This window comes from Emys orbicularis, chromosome 8, assembly GCF_028017835.1.
Source record: "Emys orbicularis isolate rEmyOrb1 chromosome 8, rEmyOrb1.hap1, whole genome shotgun sequence".
NCBI lineage: Eukaryota > Metazoa > Chordata > Testudines > Emydidae > Emys > Emys orbicularis.
Window position 1 is genome coordinate 43,830,677 of NC_088690.1, and position 27,995 is coordinate 43,858,671.

At 40.8% G+C, this 27,995-nt stretch overlaps 1 protein-coding gene across 1 annotated transcript; it reads right to left on the reverse strand.

Moving 5' to 3' along the window:
* Positions 1–273: 273 nt before the first annotated feature.
* On the reverse strand, positions 274–27,106 carry CLCC1 (chloride channel CLIC like 1). Its single transcript, XM_065408991.1, has 14 exons — positions 27,068–27,106; positions 24,925–25,081; positions 23,461–23,571; positions 22,114–22,224; positions 20,578–20,799; positions 18,398–18,538; positions 15,628–15,721; positions 13,541–13,638; positions 13,296–13,442; positions 12,041–12,325; positions 11,015–11,305; positions 2,557–2,871; positions 1,556–1,693; positions 274–579 (listed from the first exon to the last, which is right to left on the reverse strand). Exons 2-14 carry the CDS (start codon positions 25,078–25,080, stop codon positions 532–534), a joined length of 2,157 nt encoding a protein of 718 aa, XP_065265063.1. The 5' UTR covers position 25,081; positions 27,068–27,106; the 3' UTR covers positions 274–531.
* Between the last annotated feature and the right edge of the window lie 889 nt (positions 27,107–27,995).

Sequence of the window (27,995 nt, forward strand, 5' to 3'; positions counted from 1 at the left end):
GAAGCTACTGAAAACCTAACTGGGATTGGAAAAGTTGTTCTCTGCAGAACTCAGCTCATTATAACAAGACTTTTACTGACTCATCTTGATATCTGAAGTCAGAAAAAAACTATTTCCAATTTGGCTTAGGACACAGTTTCTACTCTAAGTTATCTCCTAAACACCAAGATTGCTGGCTTCTCATAGCTTAAATTGAACATATCACATGCTGGCCACTTTTCTTAAAAAGACACTTTATTTAAATGCAAAAATAAGCTCTTGCTTTACAACCAGGCTTGGTTTACTTTGAAATACATACATTTACCTAGTTCTCCATCACAAGACTTTTATAAACAGCTTCAGAGGGATAGTGTTGATCCATAAGGAGCAAAAATCTGAAGGATGAGAATTCGCTAGGAATCCAGTCTTCTTGATTAAGGGGCAAGCCATAGCTAGTGTCTCACTTGCCAACTGGCATTGATAAATTTCTTTAATTGCTGCACTTTCATCTACACTGGGGTTCCATTGCATCAGGAAGATAAAACCAGGGAACTAAGGGGTTCCTGGAAGATCTTCAATAGTAGGCTGCTGACTTTGTTCCTGCAATGAGAAGGTTTAAATGTTTAATAAACAGCAAGTGGATTCTGCAGTTCAAAACATTCAACTCTCCTCCCCAAAATGATGTAATTTCTCCAGTGAAGTGACCACCATCTCCGGACAGGGCTCAAAAATGCATTATCCATGGGTCCCATGTTAGAAGGCGCATTTTATTTAAGTTTTGCAAAATAGAAATTGATGTACTGGGTTAGATCAGAGGCTCATCTGTCTAACAGCAGCCACTGTCAGATGCTTCACAAGGTGCAAAACAACCAACAACCCCCACTCAGATAGCTCGAGAATAACCTGCTCATTGCACAGTAGCTGGAATTATGCTCTGAAACAGTTTTTAAACATGTTGAATAACTGCTGGTGTCAATCTATAAAATCCTCTTGCTTCCTAATATCTGCAACTCACTGGCACTAGATTAGGTAGCACAAAACCCATTCCCTGTTTATCACTGAAGCTAGTTTCATTGTGTCCCTTTAATATTACAGTAAGGGCCACAGTTATAGCTCCTGGCCCCAAAGAGCTAATTTTTGTATTGTAAGAGAGCAAACCACACATTTTTAGAAAGGGGGCATGGCAACACTTAGTCTCCCTTTCTAGTTGATTGTCTAAAGATTAAAACTGTTATAGACAATCTGGCCCCCATCTAATTCTGCTCTCTATTTCTAGATGAAGTGACCACACATGTATACAGTATTCTAAAGGATGTACCACTGGTTTTTAATATGGCATTGTATTGTTTCTTGAACATTCTTATTTTTTTTAACTGAGCTGCAAAACAGGCTAATTACACGCAACTCTTCTTGATAGCCGTGTATGAGGAGTTCAAATTATGCCTTTTAATGTGATAAAACTGACAAATGTAAGCTATTGTGCTACTACCCCTTTCCCTGAGTTTGTTAGGCAAACCCAAATGCCTCTGGAACCTAAATATTTTGTGGTATCTGCAGCTTTTCTCTACTTAGTTACCCCCTTTTTCCATATGTTAAATACAAAGAGTAGTCGAGAACCTTGCTGCACCCCACATAGGCTAATTTTCAGCATTGTTATCTTCCCATGACAAAGTTGCCTTAGTAATCTCCTGTAAAGGACTTTATCAAATGTTCTCTGAAAGTCAAAAAAAAAAAAAATACCAAGGTGGGTGAGTTTAAATCTAACCAATTTTGATCTTGTTTTGCATGTGTAGTTTTAGTTATTTCCTATACATGGGGGTAGGCAAACTTTTTTTTTTTTTTTTTGCATGAGGGCCACATCTGGGTATGGAAATTGTATGGCAGACCATAAATGCTGATGAAAATGGGGGTTGGGCTGTGGGAGGGGGGTGCAGACTCTGGGGTGGAGCCAGAAATTAAGAGGTCAGGGTGCAGAAGGGAGCTCCAGGGGACTAAGGGGGTTCGCAGGCTGGGGTGCGGAAGGAGGTCAGGGTGCAGGTTCCGGGCGGCGCTCACCTCAAGCAGCATGTAAAGCTGCGATCAGGCAGTTCTGCGCACAGCCCGTCCGCAAGCACGGCCCCTGCAGCTCCCAATGACGAGGAACTGCAGAGCTGGGGCCGCATGTGGAGCCCACTGGCTGTCCCTATGTGTAGGAGACAGAGGGGAGACATGCCTGCCGTGCCACTGCTGCTGGGAGCAGCGTGGAGCCACAGCATGCGCGGAGTGGGGCAAGCCCCCAACTCCGCTCCCCGCTAGGTGCTTAAGGGCCAGATTAAAAGGTTTACACCCCTGCTGTAGATCCGCTTTAATCTACGTACTGCCTTTTCATATAGGAATTTGTCTCTGAACATCGGGAGGGAGACAAAACAACACTGGTTTTTCAGATAACCGCTCTAGAGAGAGCACTTAGTTAAAGTGCACCACCTTTTTAAACATGAAATTTATAAAAACAAATCTGTACTGTTAAGTTAAATAAATAGTGAAAATTGTTCTAGGCTTAGCTCGAATAGCTATTAAAATGCACAATCATTAACATACACTGGATGCTACCTTGTGATGCTCTTCTCTTTGTGCATCTGGTATATCACCGGCCGGCAGAACTTCAGGACTTCTGTAGCCATTTTGAAGTCGCATGTGATCATCGCTGTCTCTGAGAGCATCTCCTCTGTCATAAGGTCCTCCACTGAGGGGACCAACATTCCCTCTGTAATTGGCATCTGAATCACCTGCACTATAATTTATTTGTTGCCAGTGCTGTCTGTCACTTGGAAGAAGTGAAGGAGATGGTTCCTGCTCAGGACTTTTAAAATCTCTTAATGTAGCAACCGATTTTCCTGCATCATAGCACAAACCCTAAAGAAAAGACACTGTCTCCTTAAGTATTAAGCGTTCACTTTTGCAACTTGTAGTTTTCCTCTCTCTCTCTCTCTCTCTCTCTCTCCAGAGATACATTTACATCTCTGCATTTCCACACAATAGTGTGTAAAGGGGAAATTTCAGTATATGATTTACCATTTTCTCAAGAGCATTCCTACTTCAGAAAATTACTCAAGTTGACAAAGTGGTTTTTAAAAAGTACACAATTTCATTACTTTGGAACAGAGTTTAGGAACAAACTTAAATTAATGTGTCTGAACAAATTTATCTATTTTTGTTACAACCCCTAAGATTACTGTAACTGAAAGATTATTGAAATTTTTTTTTCCAGGTTTTTACTGTCCCATTTTTTTCAGTCAATGGGACATCACAGTGTCCTGCTCTCCACTAGTCGGTCAGTATGGGTATGAGCTGGTCAGAGGATAGGTATGTTTTTTGGTGCAAGCCTCTCCAACATTCCCTGCTAATTCTAGCTCAGTCCTCTCAAGTACAAAGTGCCACTTTCTGCAGAGGTTCTGTTATGTGGTCCAACCAGAGCTGGTGTGAAACTAAACCCATTTTCATTGTATTTTTAGTTATTTTCCTGAAGATTGATTTGCAATTACATTGACTCTCTAGTAAAACATGTTGATTTACAACTAAATATAGCCTTTTGTAAGACAAGGCGTTAGTGTATCTATACACACAGTTAAGAACTATATAGTTGAAAGAAGAAATTACCTTGTGCAGTAACAATGGCTCTTCGAGATGTGTCCCCCTGTGGGTGCTCCATTCTAGGTGTCGGTGGGTCCCTGCGCCGGAGATTTCTCGCAGCAGTACTCGGTCGGGGGAAGGGCGAGCACAGGAGTCGTCTCATGCAGCCGTTGACACCTCCTGTAGCGCGCTCCCCCAACCATCCCCTCCGTTCCTTCTCTACCGCAGAGCACGGCTGTGTGAACTTCGAAGTAGAGTGGAAGAGGGTGGGTAGTGGAGCACCCACAGAGGGACACATCTCGAAGAACCATCGTTACTGCACAAGGTGAGTAACAAACAAACAAACAAACAAACAAACAAACAACTTCTTCTTCGAGTGGTGTCCCTGTGGGTGCTCCACTCTAGGTGCTTGTAGAGCAGTACCCCACCAAGGGTGGTAGGGGTTCGGAGTCTGAGACAAGGCCTTGGGTGATAGCGTAATGCTTTGCAAAAGTGTGCTCCGATGTCCAGGTTGCAGCTCTACAAATATCTATTAAGGGGACATTGTTCAAGAATGCAATCGATGTCGCCATGGCTTGTGTTGAGTGGGATCTGATGCCCACAGAGGGTTCTTTGTGATTCAGGTGGTAGCAACTTTGAATACAGGTAGAGACCCATTTGGAGAGTCTCTGGGTCGATATTGTAGAGCCCTTGGAACACTGCTGTAGAGACGAATAGTCTTGGTGACTTGCGAAATGGTTTAGTTCTGTCCAAGTAGAAGGCTAAAGCCCGTCTGACATCTAGCATGTGTAACGTTGCTTCTCGAGAGTCGTTATGTGGCTTGGGATAGAAGGCAGGTAAGCGTATGGTTTGGTTAATATGAAAATTTGTAGCCACTTTTGGGCAAGAATTTTGGGTGAGGACAAAACATGATTTTGTCTTTGGTAAATACAGTGTACGGGTGGTTCAGCCATCAATGCTCCTATTTCGCTGACACGTCTGGCAGACATGATTGCCACTAGGAATGCAACCTTTATTAACATACGAAGGAGCGAGCGGGTTGCTAGAGGTTCGAAGGGTGGTCTTGTGAGACATTTGAGCACAAGATTGAAATCCCATGGTGGTGCAGGTTGGCATACTGCTGGGTACATGTTCTGTATACCTGCAAGAAAGTGCCATGTAATTGGGCGAGGGAACATTGAAGCCCCTTCTGTTCGTGGAGGGCCGTAATGGCAGCAAGGTGTTATTTAATAGAGCTTATGGCTAACCCCGTTTCCTTCAGTTCTAGTAGGTAGTCTAGGATCATAGATAGAGGCGCCTTGGTTGCATCCAGCTGTTTTTGCTGACACCAAAGGGAGAATCTTCTCCACTTGTGGCGGTAAGTATTTCTAGTGGTGAGGTGACGGCTATTTAGTAATACCTGTTTTACTTTCTCCGAACAGTTCAGTTCCCCCATGTTGGAACCAGAGAGGAGCCACGCTTTGAGATGGAGTTTCACTGGGTCTGGATGGAGCATCAGGCCCTTGTTCTGGGACAGGAGGTCCATCCGTAAAGGCAGCGGTTGTGGGGCACAGACTGCTAGACGTGAGAGGTACGGAAACCAAGTCTGTCTGGGCCATGTGGGGACAATGATACTGATGTAAGCTCTGTCGAGTCGTATCTTGCGGATGACCCATGGGATCAGTGGTATCGGCAGGAAGGTGTACATGAGTGACGCGTTCCATGGGATGAGGAAGGTATCCCCTATCAATCCCGGTGCCAGGCCTGCCCTGGAGCAAAATAGTGGACATTTGTGATTTGTCGCTGAGGCGAAAAGGTTGATTACTGAGTGACCCCATTTTTGGAATATTGTGTCGAGAACACAGTTGTGGATTTCCCACTTGTGTTCCTGTGAGAAGCATATGCTGAGGTTGTCGGCTGTAGTGTTTTGGCACCCTGGTAGGTATGATGCTGTGATGTTTATATTGTTGCGGATGCAGAAGTTCCATAAATTCATGGCTTCTACGCATAGTGAGTGAGACCTGGCTCCTCCTTGGTGATAGATGTAAAACATGCATGCCACATTGTTGGTGAGAACAGAGATTGAGGTTTCTCGTACGAATGGTAAGAAGTATCGGCATGCATTGTGTACCGCGCGGAGTTCCAAGAGATTGATATGTAGTTGGATTTCCATCGCCGACCACTTGCCTTGTACATTCGGTGACCCAAGTGGGCACCTCAACCTATCAGGGAGGCAACTGTTGTAATAGTCACTGATGGGGGGGTCTTGTTGAAAGGGAATCCCGAAGCATACATTCCCTGGCTGTGTCCACCACTGTAGGGAGAGGATAACCCTTGGTGGTAGCGTCATACATCTGTTGAGAGAGTTTGCGCTGGGTGCATAGACCGTGCTCAACCAGTGTTGCAGACAGCGCATATGGAGTCTGGCATACTTTACTACGAAAGTCGTAGCTGCCATAAGTCCCAGAATCTGAAGGCATGTCCTCACTGAAGTTTGTGGGCTGATGGTCACCGTGGAAATAAGATTGGTCAATGTAGTGAATCTGTGGTTTGGCAATATTGCCTTGGCTTGTATGGAGTCTAGGTTGGCTCCGATAAACTCCAATTGCTGGATTCGTTCCAGGGTGGATTGCTTTTAGTTTATCTGTAGACCTAGCTGGTGAAACAGGTCCATTGTGGTCTTCAGCATGCCTGCCATTTCTTGTCAGTTGGCACCCTTAAGAAGGCAATTGTCCAAATAGGGGAAGATTATGCCTCCTTTGCATCGTAAATATGCTGCTACTACCGCGAGTGTTTTTGAAAATACGTGGGGAGCAGTTGACAGTCCAAAGGGAAGGACCCTGTATGGGTGGTGGTTGGATCCTACTGTAAACCTCAGGAACTGTCTGTGGGCAGGATGTATTGTAATATGGAAGTAAGCATCTTGGAGGTTGAGGGCTGAAAACCAGTCCCCCCCGTCTAGCGCTGGGATTACTGTGGCCAGAGTGACCATTTTGAACCTGTGGTTGAGTTTTCGGAGATCTAAGATTGGTCTCCATCCCCTCCTTTCTTCTCTGTCAGGAAATATTTGGAATAAAAACCCCTCCCTCGGTATAGGTGTGGTACTAGTTCTACAACACCCAACAGTAGGAGGTGGTCTACTTCCTGTTGCAGAAGGTGCTAATGAGAGGGGTCCCTGAAGAGGGACGGGGAAGGGGAGGAGGGTAGAGGGGATGGCTGTGAAAGGAATGGTGTAGCCAGATTGTATGATCTCCAAAACCCATTGATCTGTAGTTATCACAGCCCAGGCATGGTAAAATAATTTGGGCATAGGCGGTGACCAAAATTGTGGGATGGGTTATCTGTTGGCGCTAGAGGTGTGAGGAGGTCGTGCATACCCTCGACCATGACTTCAAAATTGTGGCTTAGATGTAGATGGACGAGGCCTGGTTCTGTGGAGCTCGTCGTCTCTGAGCCCGTTGTTTGGGTCTGTTCTGAGTGAAGTATTGTGGTTGTTGACGGTTAAATGAGGTATCTTGTGACCTCTGGTATGGTGTAAAGTGAGTGTGTTTGTCAGGCGGTGGGTGTATGCCTAATGTACGCAGCGTCGCTTGGGAGGCCTTCATGGTATGGAGGACATCGTTTGTTTGAGACTAGAATAGTTTATCCCTATCGAAGGGGAGGTCCTCCATTTTTAGCTGTAGTTCTTTTGGAATTCCCAAAGCCTGCAACCATGATATTCTTCTCATAACCACAGCTGTTGCGGTTGTTCGGGCAGCTGAGTCTACTACATCCATTGAGGCTTGCAGTGCTGTGCGGGCTATTAACTGACCCTCGTTGATAATGGCGTTGAGTTGAGGATGTTTATGCTCAGGGAGGTCCTCCACGAGCTCTTGTATTTTACTATAGTTAGAATAGTCGTAATTTGCTAGTAGAACAGAATAGTTGGCACCTCTAAGCAGAAGGGTGGCTGATGAGTAAACTTTCTGCTCAAAGAGGTCCAGTCTCTTGTGTTCTTTATCTTGCAGTGAGGAGCGGAAATGAGGCTGTTTACTGTGCTGATTAGCAGCCTCTACCACCAGAGAACAGGCTTGAGGGTGTGAAAACAAAAATTCCATGCCTTTGGCTGGAACGAAGTATTTTCTGTCAGCCCGTTTGTTGGTGGGTGGTGCCGATGCCGATGTTTGCTATATTACCTCCGCAGGCTCTATTATAGCCTCATCCATGGGGAGGGCAATCTTGGTCGATGATGCCGGTTGTAAGATTTTTAACAACTTACGTTGTTTCTCCTGCACCTCATGTAAAGCAATTTTTTGGGGCTGTTTGCTACTCTTTTGAAGAGTTCTTGGAACTGTTTCAGGTCATCTGATGTCGTAGGGGTAGATGGTGTCACCACTTTGTCTGGTGCAGAAGATAAGTGTGGGGCAGGTGGTGAATCATCCAGGTCTGCCTGAGATAGGTTTCAGAGTAGCAGCCGTGTTAGTCTGTATCCGCAAAAAGAACAGGAGTACTTGTGGCACCTTAGAGACTAACAAATTTATTAGAGCATAAGCTTTCGTGGGCTACAACCCACTTCTTGTGTGTATATATATCTCCTCAATATATGTTTCACTCTATATGCATCCGAAGAAGTGGGTTGTAGCCCACGAAAGCTTATGCTCTAATAAATTTGTTAGTCTCTAAGGTGCCACAAGTACTCCTGTTCTTTTTGCCTGAGATAGTATCTCTTCCTCTTCTATCTCTGTGTCAGGGGGGTCAGAGGTTTCTCTGTGTGGTAATGATGGGTGTACTCTGGAATCGCTTGTTGCTGCAGAAGGGGGACCATAATAGGGGTTCTGGTATGTGGGCCAAGGACTCCATTGTGGCCATTGCACGGGGTAAGGTGGTAATGGGTAAGGCCAGTGCTGTGCATACCAGGGCTGTGAATGCTCGGAGGGATGAGGCTTAGGCTTCACAGCATTCCATGTGGGTCTCATCTGTGATGGGGATGAATGTTGAGAGGAGAAGTGGATGTTCTGCACGTCTCCTTCCTCGTGACTATGCATGGAGAGCGGTGCAGGAGATGAAGAATGGTACCGTGCTATGTAGCTCGGGAAGTGTTCGGTGCCGAGCAGTGGTGACTGCGGTGCCAAAGAAACTGCTATGTCAGCAGGACGCAGGAGTTGTGCTGGTCCCGCCTTGGTGTTGCGGTTGACCATTGGAGCGCTGACCGGTGCTGCATTTGGCTTGTTAGGCGGCAGCAAGTCTTGGGTCGGTGCCGGCAGCATTGATCGTGGTGCCGCTGCCTGTGCCGCGCTCTGCACCAGGGTAGTCGGTGCCGTGGAGGAGACTTGACCTCTCAACTCCAATGCCGCGTGTTGGGGCTCACTGAGGGACGGTGCCGGAGGAGCCGGGTGCCTTATAAGTGGCTCACTCTGGATGAGTGGAGCACTGAGGGTAAAGACCTCACTGGGAAAACTCTTGTTTTCTGAGAGACCCTTGCTGGAGAGGTTTAGGCTCGCTTCCTGACAATTTTGGAAGTTGGAGCCTTATCAGAGCTCAGGGATCTCGGTTTATGAGACTCCCCGGAGGACGTCTCTTGTGGAGGTTGGAGGGATTTCTCCAGCAGAAGCATTTTCAAGCGGAGATCCCTGTCACATCTTGCCCTTGTTAAGTTGGTGCAATGTATGCATTTCTGGGAGATGTGAGTTTCTCCCAGACAGTGAATGCAGGCCATCAGAGACCTGCATCGGTTCATGGCAGGAGTCACACTTTTTAAATCCTGTTGAGCCCGGCATGACTGCAGGTAAGCCTCTCCCGCCACTCGAGAGATAAGGGTGGGAGTTAATTGTAATGGTAAACTGTAGAAACTGTTCCCAAACAGGGAGTTAAGGAGAGAAAAAGTCTTCTCTCTCTCCTTTTTTTTTTTTTTTTTTGGAAGAAAAACCTCTAAGAGGAACGAACGAAACTATGTATACACTAAGACTAACTAAACATAGACTAAAAAGAAGTTCCTATGTAACTTGTAACTTTTTTTTTTTCTTTTTCTTCTTCCAGAAAATATCAAAGAGAGCACTGCCACAGAGCTCCGTCTGCAGCCGAGGACGGTTGAGAAGGAACTGAGGGGACAGTCGGGGGAGCACGCACTACAGGAGGTGCCAACGGCTGCACGAGACGACTCCTGTGCGCATCCTTCCCCCGACCAAGTACTGCTGCAAGAAATCTCCGGTGCAGGAATGCACCGACACCTAGAGTGTAGCACCCACAGGGACACCACTCGAAGAAGAATTACATTTATTCAGAATCTTAATGTTTATATTTTATTATGTTAAATGATTTTTTTTTTTACTTTATAGTAAGCTCTATTTGGATGGGGATTCAAATGCAATTAAATGCAGAAAAGCAGCATTTAAAAATTGTTTTAAATAGAACTACCTTAAATGTGCTAGCCTCCAATCTAGGTTACTGAAGCTCACTGTGGCAAACACATCCCTCAAATTATGCTACAGAATAAGTTACATTTGAGCCTAAATCAAATCTGTGATACCAGCACAAAGTGGGCCATTATCTCCTCCAGGTGGCCCTGAAGGGCTGGGTCACACATGCAGCATTTCAGTGCTACCCTGGACAGGTTATGAGAGAACCATGTTTCATTTTGAAATTCTAGTTGAAACATTCTGGAACTTTAATTTTCAGGTTACGTATTTAATCTCTAGCTTCAGAACAAAAGTTAGCTTAAATTTGAGAGGGAGGGGGGCCAAAAGAGCATGAACTGCAAGCTAAATTTCACCTGTGTAAAAAATGTGCATAGTTTGTATTAATTCAGATCAAGTTCTTGGCTGTTTAAAAGACAGCATTAGGATTATTATCCTTATTTAACAGATGCGGAAACTTGGAGCACCTCCGAATCTGTAATGGTAACAGGTTCCACTATAAAAACAGCTCTGAGAAGTACAGCTTGTCAGTACGCCCAGATATTATCAAATGGATTCTAAAAGCACAGGTGCCTACGTAAGGGGGCCTATGTCCAACAAAGTAGTATTTGGCTCAAAATGAGCTCACATCAACCATCTAGTTTGGCTTAGGAGGATTAGATTTATTGTCAGTACATGTCAAACATCTATTTCACTACAAACTGATGAAAAAGTATTTCCATCAATAATTGAAATTTACACAGAGGCAAAAGAAGAAAAATGCTGCTTGAGAACCTACACAAGGCTATTTATCTTGCATATTTTGACATATTGACTGTTTTAATGGTTATAAAACTTTAACTTTTTAAATCTCAAGGTCTGTCAATCAATAATTGTCTGACACGCCCATAACTTCTCACAACTGTGAAAATTTTAACTGATAATGAAAAAAGTTTTAAAATAATCAAATTCTGCCAAGCCTACATCTAGTTCAGTGATTGTTTGTAACTAAAAATGTAAACACAAAGGAAAAGCAAAAGCAAACACACATGAATCAAAGTTTAGACAAAACTTACAGTAGAGTTCAAAGATTCTTTAGTTTCCTCTGTGCCTTCCATTAATCGAGGTAGGCTGCCCTTCTCCGTCTTCTCACGATCTCCTGTTTTATCAGTTGAGTTTTGCTTATTTGTTTTCTCCTTTTTTAAGCTACAACTTGCTTGAGGTTCACAATTCTTTTCAGACTCTTGTTCAACTCCAAGTGTGCACAGTTTCTGCTCTTCAGGTGCAATCTCTCTATCACGGTTTTGATCTACATTGGTTTTCACTCTAAAAATTGTTTGATCTTGAGACACAGGGTGCAATCCACACTGTAAAATAGATAATCTGTGTTATTCGGACAATTAATTGGGCATATTAAGTGATTTAACCTGAGCAGGCAGCCTAAGACCTGCTGGTATTTTATCCAGTGGTCTAAGTTATCAGACTGAGAAGCATGGCTCCCCAAACCTAAGAAGAATATCATAATTTGCATTTTTTGAAGAGTGTAAATAAATCTCTAATTTCAGGAAACATTCATGAACTGAACTAGTTTCATGTACAATACACATTAAATATGACCTACAACTTAGACCAATCTGTAAGTTCTTTTTTTCCAGTTCCTTTCATTGGCAATCCTCATTCATAGGCTGACTTGGGAGTGAACTCAGAAACCACACATGAAGAGTTATTTAGATCTAGAGATACTCAAATCTTGCTAAGGTTTCAACATTTAAAAACTTTTAAGCCACTTCAGCTCACTATCATTAAATGAAGCTAATACTCCATGAATGCTATATATTACCAGAAATATTAATCCACATACCATCCTTTCATATAGGAATTTATTCTCTCTGAACATCTGTAGGGGAATGGAATTAAACTGGTTTTTCAGATCACCAGGTAACTGCTCTAGAGAGAGCACTTAGTTAAACTACACCACCTTTTTAAACATGAAAATTATAAAAAAAAAAATCTGTACAGTTAAATAGTGAAAACTAAATTATTCTAGGCTTAGCTTGAATAGCTATTAAAATGCTCAATTGTTAATGTACGCTAGATGGTACCTTGTGATGCTCTTCTCTTCGTGCATTTGGTGTACCACCTGGCAGCAGAACTTCAGAGCTTCTGGTGCCATTTTGAAGTCTCATGTGATCATCTCCTCTGTCATGAGGTCCTCCACTGAGGGCACCAACATTCCTTCTGTAATTGGTATCTGAATCACCTGCACTATAATTTATTTGTTCCCAGTGTGGCCTGTCACTTGGAGGAAGTGAAGGAGGTGGTTTCCGCTCAGGACCTGTTAAATGTATTAGTGTAGCAACTGATCTTCCTGCACCATAGCAGAAACCCTAAAGAAAAGACACTGTCTCCTTAAGTATAACAGACATTCACTTTCGCAACTTGTACAGTTTTCTTCTTTTTTTCTACAGAGATACTTTTACATCTCTACATTTCCACACAATAGTGTTTAAAGGGAAAATTTCAGTATATGATTTACCATTTTCTCAAGAGCTTTCCTACTTCAGAAAATTACTCTTAAGTTGACAAAGTGATTTTTAAAAAGTACACAATTTCATGACTTTGGAACAGAGTTTAGGAACAAACTTAAATTAATGTGTCTGAACAAATTTACCTACTTTTGTTACAACCCCTAAGATTACTGTAACTGAAAGATTATTGAAAAAAATATTCTCAGGTTTTTACTGTCATTTTTTAAAGTCAATGGGATTTCACAGTGTCCTGCTCTCCACTAGTCAGTTAGTATGGGTATGAGCTGGTTGCAGTATAGTATGTTTTTTTGGTGCAAGCCTTCACAACACTCCCTGCTAATTCTAGCTCAGTCCTCTCAAGTACAAAGTGCCACTTTCTGCAGAGGTTCTGTTATGTGGTCCAACCAGAGCTGGTGTGAAACTAAACCCATTTTCATTTATCATGCAGCCTGGGATTTTGAACTATTTTAATTCAAATAATTTTTGTGCTTATACCAATTGAGAAATAATCTTTAAAAATATAACAACTCCCCCCCCACTTTTATAGTTCACATATCTTGAACATGGAGAAAAATTCACATTGCTATGTTTTAAGTCAGGAGATCAACAAGTAAATCACAGTAAAAATAAAATATATCCAAGAAATAACTTTAAAATGTTAGCTTCAATGTTACCAAACTGTTATTCAGATCTATATACACTAATGTTTCTAAAATTTTAGATCAGTGGGTTTTTTTGTTTTTGTTTTTAGTAGTTTTGTCTGTCATGGATACTTGAACTATTCATTTTGTTTTAGGTCTCACTAGTGTGATCAAGAACATATACTTACCAGAACAGCCACAGCTAGGATGATTAACACTGGAATCTGTAGCATCATTGGTATCTCCTTCATAAGGGCTTTAATAAATTCACCAATTCCTTGCCCTATATGTTTCAATGGTTCTGTTACAAAATTGGTAAATGTAACAGCCAATACCTAAAATAAGAAATAGTAACAAGTTGTGAGGATTCTTCTTCTTCAGTTTCCAAATACAAAACGGAAGGGTGAATGGTTTCTTTAGGAACAGCATATACCTTTGTTGGGGGGACTAGCCAAATGGGATTTACTAGTATTGTTTCATAGTACTTCTGACAAGGATCATCCTGGAATGTCCATGAACTTCTAAACCATTCTACAGTTAAAAGAAAGCAAAAGTAAGACAAATATATACAAAACTGGCAAATGTATTTTATAATGATGTAATTAAGCATTTACATTTTATATCCAATAGTCAGTTAATTTTAAGCCTTCCCCTTAGAAAAACTAACTGAAATTTTACATGCCTCATTTCAGCTCAGAAGTTAATTATATTTTTTAAAAAGTCATCAATCTGGTTGGAAATTAAAGTTATCCAAGCACAGAAGAGGGCTGGGGGAAGGAAAACTTTTCTTAAAATTAAATCCTTCCTAGCACTCTCTTAGACTTCAACACTTGGCACTAAATAGTGCTGAACGAGGAAATGAGGTCTGCAATTTTTGCATTGTCTAAAGAGATGATGAAATATCTGGCACATGTTGCACACTGTCACTGGAGTTTGGGGCATTTTCAACGTTATTTCTTGCATATCTGTGATGAACTGGGATTTGTGAAGGGTGCTTTAAAATGTGGTTTGTACTTTTGTAATTATTAGAAGATCTGCTGTGTCTTCAGACAGCTACTGGCTAAGGGTAATAGTGGAGGATCATAAGTGTACAGAAGGCAGTATTTGCCTAGTTTAGTACCTTAAAGCAGTGGATCCCAAAGTTGGGTCCCTGTAGTCCTGTGAGTCCACCCTGGGTTCTGCAGAGGTCTGTCCCCCGAGTCAAAGCTGAAACATGCTGGAACAGCGTTCCAGAACTTTTGCCACACAGAGGATGCCATTTTGTCCTCTGCTCACTGTGACCTCACACACACCGTGCATAAGAGGTCATGCTGGACGGGGGAGTTCCCATGCTGGTGCAGGTGTTTCTGTAGTACCTAGTTCGCCTTTGTAGTCCTCTTTCAAACAGGACTGCACTTTAACACAAACTAGGCATCTTTTAGTTTGTGCCAGCAGTATCCATGCAGGGCAGTTAGCGCATAACACTTTGATACGCTCTAAATTCTGACCCTTATAGTCTGTACTGTAGCACAGTGTAGACATAGCCCTAGTCTCCGTATTAGTTTCCTACATGTTTTCAGGTGCAATTCCAGGGGTTGATCATTATCTTTTAAACTTTAAATTATCAGCAACCCAACTTTCACCCTCACTCCACAATAACAATTCAGATCTCTTAGAGGCTCTTGATGTTAGTTACTGAACTCCCCAGGACCAGTGGCAAGGCTCTGGAGTGCATTTCCCTCCCCATCACTGCCATGCCTAGCAAGCTTCAGAGCTGGATGGACACAGTTTTATTTCTAACAAAAAGACATGGTTGCTAACATTTCTGTAGGCAGCAAAAGTAATTCTTTCATGCTATCCATCATGGATGGTTTTATAAAAGTGTATGCAGTATTTTAAACTTGGAAGGTTTCTAGCCGCTATGGCAAGACGTGTGCTATATAAATAAGCTCAGCCATTTACTATGTAAAGTAACTGGATGTGTGCTGCAAAAATATCTAGTTATAGTTTGAAATAAAGAGAATATTTTTGTATGAGTTTATTTGTGTTGGTGAATTACTGCAGCCCATGTATTCACATAGAGTGAAATAACTGGAGGATAGAAAAGTGGAATTCAAGCCAAGAGGATTTTCCTTTCCTTAGTTTAAGATACTGTGTACTGAACGGTACAGGACAGCTGGGGAATATTCATGGGATAGAGAGAGATATTTCAGATACAGATTCTACTAGTCAGTGCAAGGAGAAGTTTAAGCCCAGGAGGAGGTGACATACCATAATATAGCTTATGATAAGCCTGTATCTAATAATTTTAGAGACCAAATACAATAGCATGCTAATTATGTGTTAGATAAATTAGTAGTTGGCTTACCCAGTTATATGATTAGAGAATTTTTAATGCAAGATTAGAAAAAAAAATAAATAAAATAAAAAAAGCTACTTCTTGGGTGATGCCAGCACTGGCTTGTGTCTCATTTTATCATGGTTTGCCAGTTTTTCTTTAATCAAAAAGTATTAGAAAGAAAATAACTACAAACACCTCACCAAAAAGACTCTCACTCCAGTCTATCTTCTTATCACATACTGTGTCATAATTTCCCATTTTGGCCACTTCAGCTTGATGCTGTGCAAAGGCTATCTGCAACAGAACCAGAATTAACCTTGGTAAAAGTGGTTTACACCGAATAAAAAAAACATTATTTTCACTTTCTGCCATCAACCAAAAAGTGGTCTAAAATGTATTAAAAATAAAAGAATCTGCAAAAGCAAAACACCACAGCAAATCAAATTCAGCCAAAGCCTATGATCCCTGAATAGGGAGAATAATAATTATTTTTAGCTAGTCAAAAGGCACTGACTGCTTCCTTCACAATAAGGAAGTGTTAGTTAAATATAACACAATTTCTGGAATTGGGCCAAACCCTCACCACCCACACAAGTATTACTGAATTAAGAGGCAGGTACATAAAGAACTGAAAAACCAAGAACTTCTTACCATTTTCAGAAACAAAAGGCACATTTCTATTGTTTCCTGATCAGTTTTTTAAATTATTTTCAAATTTTAGATGTTAACACTGTTCAGATAATTATAGTTAGTTACAGTAAATGAACTGTAACTCTGAAAGAAATCCCTCACAAGCTACTGCATAAGCAATGGGTTACCATACTGAGATTGCAACACCAAGGTTGGTGAAACTGCATTTTGGGGTTTCTGGAGTGTTCTGCAGAATGTACGCTTCCATTAAAAAAGTTTCTAGCTACTCTGGCTGCAAGAGATCCTTCTGAGTGGAAATAACTTTATTCTGGATGAAAGATACAGACACTGAATGCAAATTCCTATTTGTGATAATATGAATGAATTTTACAAAAACATTATTTTGTAGTACAACATTGGGGGGTTGGTTAAGATAGCACAAAGGATTCTGAGATAATAGTATCACAGAAAGAAAGTTGCAGAAGAAAAAAAGGTTGAGAACCCATGTTCTACTACATCTGGCTACACATGAGAAAACAAGTTATAAAATAGCTTAAGCTCCCAATTGTATCCAACATGAAACACTGTTCTAGCGGAAAGATTTGTCAATGCATGTAGCATTCAGTTGGCTCAGTTCAAAATAAGCGGCATCCTAACTGAGGCAGCTATTTGACATATCTTCAAAAAGACATCACCCCAACAATATTTCTGGACGAAAGTGTACTAATCACACTCATGCTTATTTTCATCTCAGTTTTAATCTGCAACAATCCATACAATTTTTCAATAAACAGTCAATTTTGACATCTACCCTTTGCTGCTACATGTGATCAAATACAAGATTTTCAAAGTATTATGGTTATTAGCTACTTGAAATAATGGATACAGTGCATAATTTCTTTTAAGAGAGATCAACAAAAGATTATTGAACATTGGTAGGAAGTGGACTGTGTTTTTCACTATAGAATTAAACTAGTAATAAATAATAATTGTAGTGCCCACTAAGTATTGGGCACTATTAGGGAATAAAAAAATATATTTTCTCTTTACTTCCACTCTCTTTTGGATCTGTGGAAGGCCCCTCTACTGGTCAATTATCTGCAGCATAGATTATACAGAAAATATGGAGACCTGTAACACACATGAAAGAGCACTGAAACATTTCTATGGAGAGGAGTCTGTAGCAAGCAGTTACCCTATTCATTTAATGTGCTTTTCAAAGTATCCTTATAGCAAATTTGTTCCTTTAATAGGTCAACTTAAATGGACAAGTAGTTTATTTTCTTAACTGTCTTCAGTTCAAAGAGCTTCATTACATTATTTTTTAACTCTAGATTGGCGTAAAGAATTTTATTAGACATATTCATTTAAAGGGATAGTTTAAAAGAAAGTGAAAAAACAGTCTCAACTGCCCTGACTACCCCTGCCAATTTTTGTGGTCTTACAACCATATTTTCCAATTTAAAAAATATTTTTCTTCCCCTGTTGATGTGTAAAAGAAGACCTCATAAAATCCCAGAGAAATTGACTATATAGGGAAACAGCAAAACTGACTCTGCATAAAATGAACAAACTGGACAATGGGAGAATTTCCCTCTCCCTCAAATCTCTATTATAATAAATGTAGATGTAATTTGTAACAACAGTAGGTAAAAATCTTTTGAATAAAGTGTAATTTTTAAATTGATGGGGTCCCTGTAAAATGCACATCTGCATGAGACTCTACTTGACCAAAGATGCCAAAGCACATCAGAGATCTGACTATTTTGTTTTAAATTGACCTAGCGATAAACTAAACTCTCAATTTCAAATTAAGGACCAAAGCCTCATACCTGGGCAAAGCAAATGTGCTTTGTGCAGGGATTTTTAGGTAGGAGCTGAAGAGATAGAATCCTTACCCTAACACAACCCAAGGTACAATCAGCTGCTCTATGATCATACTGAAGCTCTGGGTTTTAGTAGCAGCTGCTGTATAGTATACACCCACTATATAGGGTTTTAGCCAGTGAATCAATGTAGTACACAGATCAATTAGCCACTTCCTAAATCCCTCCCACCATGGTGCTTTGGAGAGTCACATACAGTCTTCAAACCCTCTGTAGTGGAATTATGATGGCTCCACTGCCTTTTGAGCTCTGTGCTCCACTGCAGCGAGGAGAAGCAGGGATTTTAATCTAAATCTAATAATTTGTGCAATCTGAAGTCTCCATTACAGTATTCACTTTGGCAATCAATAACTGTATTTTATAATGTAACAAAAATAATCCCCAAACTCTCTGGATTATCATGGTTTAAAAATTTACTATTAAAAAACAGAGCCAGGATTTCGGATTAATTTACCTTATATAAGTAGATCCAGTTCCATCCACAACTGATGAGAAAACTGATGAATAAAATGCGTTTTACTTGAGTACACCAACCAATGTGTGTCCATAGCTCAGTAGCTACAGTTACTGTAATGCACACCAAACACAAGAGTACCTGAAAAGGAAATGAGGGAGGAAAGTCATGAACCAGATTTGGAGTTTTTCAAGCCTATTGCTAGTAAAATGAGAGAATTACAAACATCTCTTTTTCAGCTTTATTTACCTGACTAGCTTCAAGACTGAGCTCGATATGTTTATGGAGGGGATGGTATGATGAGATTGCCTACAATGGCATGTAGCTAATTTGCAACTGCTAGCGGCAAATATCTCCAATGGCCAGTGATGGGACACTAGATGGGGAGGGCTCTGAGTTACTATAGAGAATTCTTTCCCAGGTATCTGGCTGGTGGGTCTTGCCCACATGCTCAGTGTATAACTGATCACCATATTTGGGGTCAGGAAGGAATTTTCCCCCAGGTCAGATTGGCAGAGACCATGGGGATTTTTTGCACAGGTCACTTGCAGGTTTAAAATAGTGTGAATAGCAGATTCTCTGTAACCCGAAGTCTTTAAATTATGATTTGAGGACATCAGTAATTTAGCCAGATGTTAAGGGTCTATTACAGGAGTGGGTGGGTTAGATTCTGTGGCCTGCAATGTGCAGGAGGTCAGACTAGATGATGAGATGGTCTCTTTTGACTTTAAAGTCTACGTGTCTATGAGTTTAAAAACCAAAAAAAAAGTTGAGCAGAACAGCATTTTGAAAAGCCAGACCTCACAGGAGAAGATACGAGCTTTCAGAGACCGATATGGAATTTGCTAAAATGAAACTGCTGGATCTGGATGCTGCAGTCGATTTATATTGTAAAGGGAAAAGTAATGAGATGACGACGACAGGAATGAATGAGGAAAAGAAAGTAATGTACAGATGCCTTATGGGACTGAACAAAAAGGAAGGACCATCAGAAGGAACAGAAACCGTGAGAAATAAGGAAACAGATTCAATTAATCCAAATACATTCAGGTTACAAGATTGTGGGAAAAGGAAATTTTTTCCTGACTTTAATGGTTATTCCATCATATCTTCACAAGATCTTCTATATTGGCATAAAATCTCTCACTATTTTCAATTACATTTAACATTTTCAGTGTGATGGAATTGTTACAATGGCAAAGTACAAGAGTTAAAAACAAAATGCCTGGTGGTTATTAACAGAGAATCACCACTCCAGCATCTGCAGCAGGTCAGTGAGGCAAACCTATTCTTGTCAGTGGTTTAAGCAGAATAAGAAAGCAGCAGCAAGACTCCTCTGTGTGGGGGGGGGGGGGGGGGGGAGGGGGGGGAGGAGGAGGAGGGGGGGGAAGAGAGGCAGCACAGGAAAAGACCATCGAAGAGGGAGCTTAAAGCACCACCGGGACATAATGAGTGGGATAAAGAATAATTAACGATCCAATACATGGATTTTTATTTTGAATCAAATACACAGGCACATTTTGAATTATAAAGAGCTTTAAACTTATGATTTATGAATTCACCACAGACCTTCAGTGGAATTATACCTCTCTATTCATGAGAAACTCAAAATCTACATTTTAACATTTCATATATTATTAAATCTAAAGACACAGAACTATTAAAAGCTGCAACATTTAAACTAATCTTTCTCCTCTCTCACCAGAAGCAAGCACATTATACAGATCAATCCCAAGTGCTGCATCAACAGAGTCCAAACTACTGCCCCTAAGGGTGTCTCTGAAACCCTATACCTTAAGATCCAATATCTGGACCTGAATATCTAGGACTAAGAAAGATGCACAACTCAATGTGCCACTCCACACTGAGATCCAAAAGGTGGAGAAGAAAGAGAAATAACTGTGAGGCCAAGTGATAATTTCAAGCAGAAAAAAGTTATAAGAAAAAGGTATGAGGAAAAACAAAGTTTAAAATGCCTAATTTGGGCAAATAGGTCGTCTTCACCTGCTGGGATGGAAGAAGTGAGGAATTCTCAGCCAGCAATTTATGAGGGGAAGAGCATCATAAGTTTTATTTATTTTGATCCCCATCTACTGGTAGAAGGATATACTCAGTGACTGGGCTGGCCTATTAAAGAACACTGGAGAATACAAAAGTACAGAGAATCCCTTCTTTCTTACCATAAGCAAATTATATGGATCAACTCCAAAAGTGTCCTCAAACCTCCATTTCCAAGCTTCATAATCATGATGTTTAAAATTAATCAGAATATCACTAACTGCATCATCCAAAGCGCCTGATTTCCAGTCCTCCTCATTGAGAAATCTGTTGATCTCCAAAAGTGCCTGACTTGTAAGGATGATCTCAGCATCATAATGCACATCACCAATGTTTTCATCAGGCTAATTGAAAGTAATACAAAACAATGGTTAAACAGTTTACCTGCAATAGGAAATCTATCAGAAAGACAAATAAAAGTATGAAGAATTACCTGAACTTTCCTCAAACCTGCAGTATATCTCATTTATGCAAAGAGACCCATATTACCATATGGAGTCCTAAGGATGAGCCCTAATTATGCATGGTCATAAGTATCTTTCTGTATGGGTCAGTCTGCAAGATCAGAGTCACATTTGGTATCTGGGGTTTCTATAGCCTTTTTGTTCACTCTTCTGTACCAATGAAACTGCTAATTCACATACCTCTGAAGTTCATGTGTCATAACTTTATTAAAATATTTATGGAAAAAGAAGTGGAACCTCATGTTAAATGTTTTATTAGGATTTCAAAACACCTCTTCACTTGCAGATATTAACAGCTAATCTATTCTCAAACAGACTGGAATATCCAATTTGTAGCTGGAAGGATTGAGAGAGAAAAATGGCATTGTTCATTGGTGAATACTTTACTACAAAAAGGAAGAAGGGCTCACTGCTCCTTAAAAGAAATGTTATCATGTGCTTCTTTCTTGTAATGCTGTTAACTGATTGTTTTGCTTATATTTAAGAAAAAATTCTCTCTCTGCCTCAGGATAGGGAAAAAGTTACATCCAAAGACATCAAAATGAAATCAGTAATTGAGTGATCTTGCTTTATGCAAGCTCCTGTAAACAAGTGAATTAATGACCTGGAATTGTCAAACGACAAAAAGACTGAACAGAACTTGTCTCTTAAAGTGCAGGTAGCATGCGCATTGTCTCAGCAGTGGCTGCATCATAAGAGTGGACTGATACATAAGTATTCTGAACGTCAATTATCTCCTTTTGAATACTTTATAAATTATGTCAGCTATATTCTCTTCTCTATATGGCAAAACTTGCTCACATCTCCATAGGCGTAGAGGGCTCTCTGAAAGCAGAACTGGAGCCTTCCAATGAACAAACAGGAGGGCAGGACTTAGGAAGGCTGCATGGGGAGTGCACACCTTCAGTTAGAGTGCAGCCCAGCTTCATGTGGGCTCCCTCTGCAGCTGTGGACACACTAGGCACAAGAGGGCTAGGGTTGCAGTTGCATTATTTTACTGTATGTATTTGAATTTAATGCAGCATAATTTACTCTGTAAAATGTCTTTTCACTATGATTCCCTTTATCTTGTGTGTCTTAGTTTGGAGTAACTGAATACTTAAATCACTATGTTGTTTTGATTTGTAATAACGAAAAATATATAAAGTAGCAGTTAAAATTGTACCATATTTTCATTAACATTTGAATACTCACAAGGCCAAGTCTTCCAGCTTCAATTAAAATCTTATTCAAGTATCTCCTAAAAACATGAATGCTATGGCTTTCACTTAACTTGGTCTTCTCTTTCTTCTCATACTCTTCAATCTGGAGCAATAAAGCAAATTCTAAGTTACAATCTTACACTAATGACACATTAATTAAGCAAAGGATGAATAAAGTTTCCAGTGAATGAAACAAGTTCCTATAGCCTAATATAAACTTGTTGCAGCTAATGTATCACATAAAATCATAGTAATGTACTTAAGAACAACAGTTGGCACACTACTTTCCATGGTACTTGTTTCAAAGTCATAAATGTTGTGGACTTTTAACCCTCTGATGATGTGGCTGAATCTTAACCTCAGTATATCCCTTGGACTAGAAAAACTAAAGATTTGTTCATCCCTCAATAGTTTGAAGTTTAGATCAGAAGAAAATCTTCAGTTTAGTTATAAAAATCAGTTATGTATTAAGTGAGATCTAAAAGGGCACAGCACAGAACTCTCAACCTGATGGGTCAGGGAAGCATCCACATGGTCAAGGTGGCTTTAAACCATATTTGCAATCCCTGATCCTGGGCTACTCTGGGGGATGGAAAGGCTCCCCGCATAATTTAGACAGCCCTGCGAGCTAGCCTAAGTTACAGCAGTATTTTGGGGCTGCCCTAAGGGCTGCAACGTTGCCTAGAATCTCCGCAAGCCTACGTGTTGTGGCCCTGCTCCTGACAAACCACTCACACCACTAGCCCTCCCCCCATTCTTCATATCACACACACACACACACACACACACACACACACACACAGAGTGAAAGAGAGGTAGGTCAATTTTCCTTGTTTCTAGTCAGTTTAACTTTTTAGTGCCCATGACTAACACAATGCTCCAACAGTTTAGTTGCCAGCACTGAAGGGAAGAAGATTTAATTCCAACCAAAAATCTATTCTTCCATTGAAGTGTAAAATTGTCAAAGTGTGTGCGTATTCTGGGTTTTGTTTTGTTTTTTTAAAACAGACCATCACACACAAAGCATACATTTTGAGTGTTGCCTTCCTGTCAATACCTTTCTAAAATAAACCAAAAATATGACAGTACATAGATATCCGCAGACTTGGCATATTAATCACATTAAAAGGCTGAAATATCAAGTACTACAAAAAATAAATTGAATGGCTTTAATCAGCAGCACCCCCCCCGCCACAAAACTGACCAATCCTCTAGTAATTCACCTGTTCCAAGCAACATTTCTGATGATTATAGAAAAATATGTAAATGATGTAAAAAGATGGAAAATACTTTAGATTTCCTGATAGTGTTCTGAATGAATATAAAGCTATAAGCAAACCTTCTGAATTAAGGATTCTAATTTCCTATGGCACTCTGATACTGCTGCAGTGCTTGGCAAGTTCACAACGGCATCTGGTGCCTCCCTATTCTCAGAGTCATCATAATTTACCTGCAGATAGAGTAAAGAAAAAACTAGTCATATTATAGTTTTAGGCAAGATTTTGGTTAATGCAGGCTAATGTTATCTTTTAATCAATCAGGTCATCTTATCCAATACAACAAAATGTAAAAAGAAAAGAAGCCTAACTGAAGAGCTGAAACCAACTGAATTTTAGTCCACACAGCCTCCCTACAAATCCCCTCAAACAAGAGCAGCAGAGACATGCTGAAAAAAGAGCAGATGGATGGAGTCCCAGGATAATCCCCTTTGATGTGTTCTGGCTCCCACTGAAGTCAATAGCAAAACTCCCACTGACTTTAATACAAGTAGGAGCTCAGATTCTCCAATGCTTGACACACTTGCCAATATTACTTTCATGAAAAGGAATTTCACTCTAAACATTTAAAGGCAAAATGGCAAATATCCCCAAGATGTATATTCAGAAATAATAGCATCTTTGATTAAATACCAATATTAGCTTACTAACAGCAGTTCGTGTAAATATTTTCCAAAGTATTCTGATTACATTATACACTTTATAACATGAAGCTTCCCCAAACAATTTTTCATGCCCAAAGAAATCTCTCATTTCTCAGCGTAAAGTAGCAGCAAAACATATTGCTGTTTAGTGTAAATCCAATTTCCTTGTTTGGAAACAGACTTGCCCCCTCCAGTGGAAAAACATGGAGATCAGGAGGAGGAAAACTTTGCGGAGACTAGCTGAGATTATTCTATCATAAGTAACAGAGATGAAACAGACAAGGCTGTTTGGCCCCACCAAAACCCAGAGATCCCACTCCTCACTGGCCCCCTCCAACTCTTCTGTTCCTTCCTATAAACTTGGTTCCAATGAAGTGTCTGCCTCAGACTGAGTTTTTTGGGAAATTTCAACTAAAACAGTTGCCCCATTTCTGAGAATGAGGCTAGGGAAAAATATGTTGTTTTACCCATGTTAAATCCTGACATCCTGTTCTTTGAGATCCTCTAGTGGCCCCATGCTCTGGAGCAGGGATTTGAAATTTGGCAGGGAGTGGTCCTTTGTGTCTTGGAAGTGCCTTTTGCTGTCCCCATGAAAATCCACCCCAATTTAGTCAAGTTATAAGATGTTGAAAAATCACAGTTAGCACATACTCAGCAGACTTGCTAGAGCTGGCAGCTAAATCCCCCAAAGATTCCTTTCTCAGTGGGCATGCTCCAGCCAAGGCATTTGCAACAGTCAGCTGTTGCAGGCTGGGCTGGGCAACAGAACTGAGAATAACAGTCCTGTGGAAAAAACAGTACGTAATCATGAGCATAATGCATACTCATAAGGGTGCTGAATTAATCATGTTCTTTTGACATAAGAATCTATGTGTAATATACAGAGACACAGACACTTTTTTTAACCTTGGCAGGTCTTCTCATTGTTCCTGAAGCTGCATCATAATTGAGCATATCTGTGGGGTCAATCCATTCATCACCTTGAATTTCACCACTTCCTATCATGAGAGTTGCACACAGTACCAAGGGAACCAGCATCCTGAGTACAACAGAATCCACAAATATAATTAAAACTGCAAACTGTGGTTAGAAGTCTCATAACATTATTCAACATCAACCTTTTCCCAACTTGTTTCCTATAAAACAGATTTGTCTAAATAACTGTTTTGGCCAAAAGAAAATTACGAATACTGAGGACTCAACAGTGTTAGCTCACCACACTGTTCTAACAGGTAAGAATTACTGGCTAAGAACACAGAGATTAGCATATGTAAAAGTCCAAATTTGACAGATACAAGCAAGTAGTGTTTTAAAAAAAAATCAACACAGTTTACTTAATTTACGGAATACAAAACTCCCTTTGACTTCAATGGGAGCAGGATTAGGACCATTATCAGTAAGCAAATATATGGATGAAGCCACAATAACTGACAAAGGACTAAGATTCTACTAGAGTCAAGCTCAAAATACCTGAGTTTAAATCCAGGTGTCTCCTTATTTGTTAAAACATGGATTCAGCTCTATCACTAAGTTTTGTCTGATCCTGCAAACTCCAACTCTCACAAGTGAGCTTCACTCACTTAAGAAGCCTTGTTTTCAACAAGACTATTGCTATTGAATCCCAATTTTGCCTAGTTTTTCCCTTAATTATATGGCTTTCAATGATTATGACCTGAAGATAGGAAAAAAATCAATATTTTCACCTCACCAACTACATGGATTTCACAAGATTTTTGGTTTTAAAGTAAAAGTGTTTCATTCAAGTGAATGAAAAAGATCCAAATTTCATCATTTCCTTTTGTAAATATTAGTATTTCTAATAATTTAAAATCTTAATAAATTGCACCTTATACCGTATGTATAACATTGTAAATTTTGCATTAAACATGCATAAAAAGGTAACAGGATATCTTACATAACCTCCTACATAAGAAAGCACTCTGAAGATTAAATAGATGTAAGTCAATAAATGCTGATTTATGGTCAGAACTTTATTTACTGAACAATGGCACAATATAGATCCCGGAGACCTGCAAGTGGATCCATAGGGCTCCATATGCTTGGATAAAATTGCAGGATTGGAACAACTTTTTTTTAAAGTAAATTATAAAAAGGATTAAAATATTACAAATCATATTGAACAGAAAAATACTAGAAAGTTTCATAACTACACATTTTGAACAGTATCCATATTATATTTTCCTTTTCCAAATTCCAACCATGATAAGCATATCAAAGTGAGAAGTCAAGTAGTGAGGGTGGGACTTTTATTTTATAAATATACATGTGTAAAATAACTGGTTATGGATAAATATTGGTTGTACTATTATCCATATAGTGTCTTTGTGTGCCAATTTCTATCTACATTTGCTACCAGTAATTAAGAAAACCTATTACTGAACAACAGACAAAGAACAAAACAGGAATGACACTTATAACTGTTAAAATATGGAAGGAAATAAAGCCTCCCCCATTAGTCTTTTGATGAATCCAGCCACATTCTGCAATCAAGCTAAAGCCTGGGACTTGAGTTGTGCTACGTCCAGCTACCCTCTCATGCACGCTACAAACTATAACTATGTTGTAACACAACCACCACCACCTCACTAACCTAGTGGGTTAGTTTCCTGCACTGCCACGGCCTTCAGGGAATCCCTCAACCCCGAACCAGGGAGCCCCCCACAACCCCTCCACCCAGAGAGCGGCCTCCAGAACCGTCCCCCTGACTCCGAGTCTCACTAGCCAGAGACCCGCCCCCAGCAAACCCGCCCCAACATAGGAGCCGCCCCCCGAATCCCAGAACCCCCGCGAGGGAGCCGCAACCGCCCTCCACAACCCCACGAGCCAGGCCCCTGCCAGGGAGCCAGGGCCCCCGACTCCCGCCCCCCCCAACGTGGGAACCGCTCCCCGAATCCCACAACCCCCCCGCGAGGGAGCCCCCACATACACCCCAACCCCCTAAAATCCTCCCCAAATCCCGGCGGCGCAGAAGCCGCCAGCCCGCCCAGCGAGCGCCCCAGCACACCTGCCCTCTCCCCCGCTCGGCCCCCGGCTCCACTCCGGCAGCCTCGAGCCAGGCCCAGCTCCCGCTCCGAGCCCTCCCTCCCCAGCCCCTCTGCCAGCGCAGAGTGAAGCGGGCGGGTCAGCGTATCCGCACAGAGAAGACGGGATCCCAATCTATGCGCTCGGCGCTCCTCTCCATTCGGGACAGAAGCGAGGCCGGCGGCGACGGAAACCAAGCTATACAGACCGCGTGTTGATAAGGAGCCGTCGGTTCAAAACGGCGCACCGCGGGCGGGCAATGTAGGACACGTCTCAACCCTGACCTAAGAATGCCATTTGCCTCCCTGCTGAAGCTAACAGCAAGGGTGCCATTACAGTGGTTTGCAGCATAACTACTGTCAGCTGGACTGAAAGCAGACTAATTTTACAAAGACCCCTGGACAAGCAGCTGAATGTTTCTACCAATCTCAGGTGGATTTTAAAATCAGTAAAGTTGAAAGGTTGTGTAGCTAGTCCTGGAGTGATGTAATTCTCTTCCCCCAGACCTTCCCGCCTACTGTAACATTATGTTGCAGGTTTTTGTATGGTTTATCTTGTATCCAAATAACTGATTAGAATGTTTTACCCTTTCTAATAATTTGGCAAGTACTATATGGTAAATTGTGATAAAACTTGCCTATTTTCTCTCATATTACATTGTGCTTTATGCATGCTCTGACCATTAAACAGGTACTGGTAAAATAAACGAATCTCTTTTTGTCATATAACATTTTTCTTTCTAATAATAAAGTACCATATAAAGTCATACATTGGTATGATACAACAGTGCAAGAGACAAAGTTGAGCTGAGTCTAGAATGAAGTACGCAGGTGAAAAATCTTCATCTCAAATAAAAGCTACTACATTTGGATGTTGGACTCTTGCTGACTGGTGAGAAACAGCACTAAACT

Bases quoted from the DNA above. Each gene is read 5' to 3' on its own strand.
- CLCC1 (XM_065408991.1), bottom strand. From the start codon at position 25,080: ATGCTGGTTCCCTTGGTACTGTGTGCAACTCTCATGATAGGAAGTGGT. The intron at 18,539-20,577 runs GTAAGAAAGAAG...TTTCCTTTTCAG, and splicing joins ATCCATATAATTTGCTTATG to GTACTCTTGTGTTTGGTGTG. The intron at 13,639-15,627 runs GTGAGGTGTTTG...TTTTAACTGTAG, and splicing joins CTGGAGTGAGAGTCTTTTTG to AATGGTTTAGAAGTTCATGG.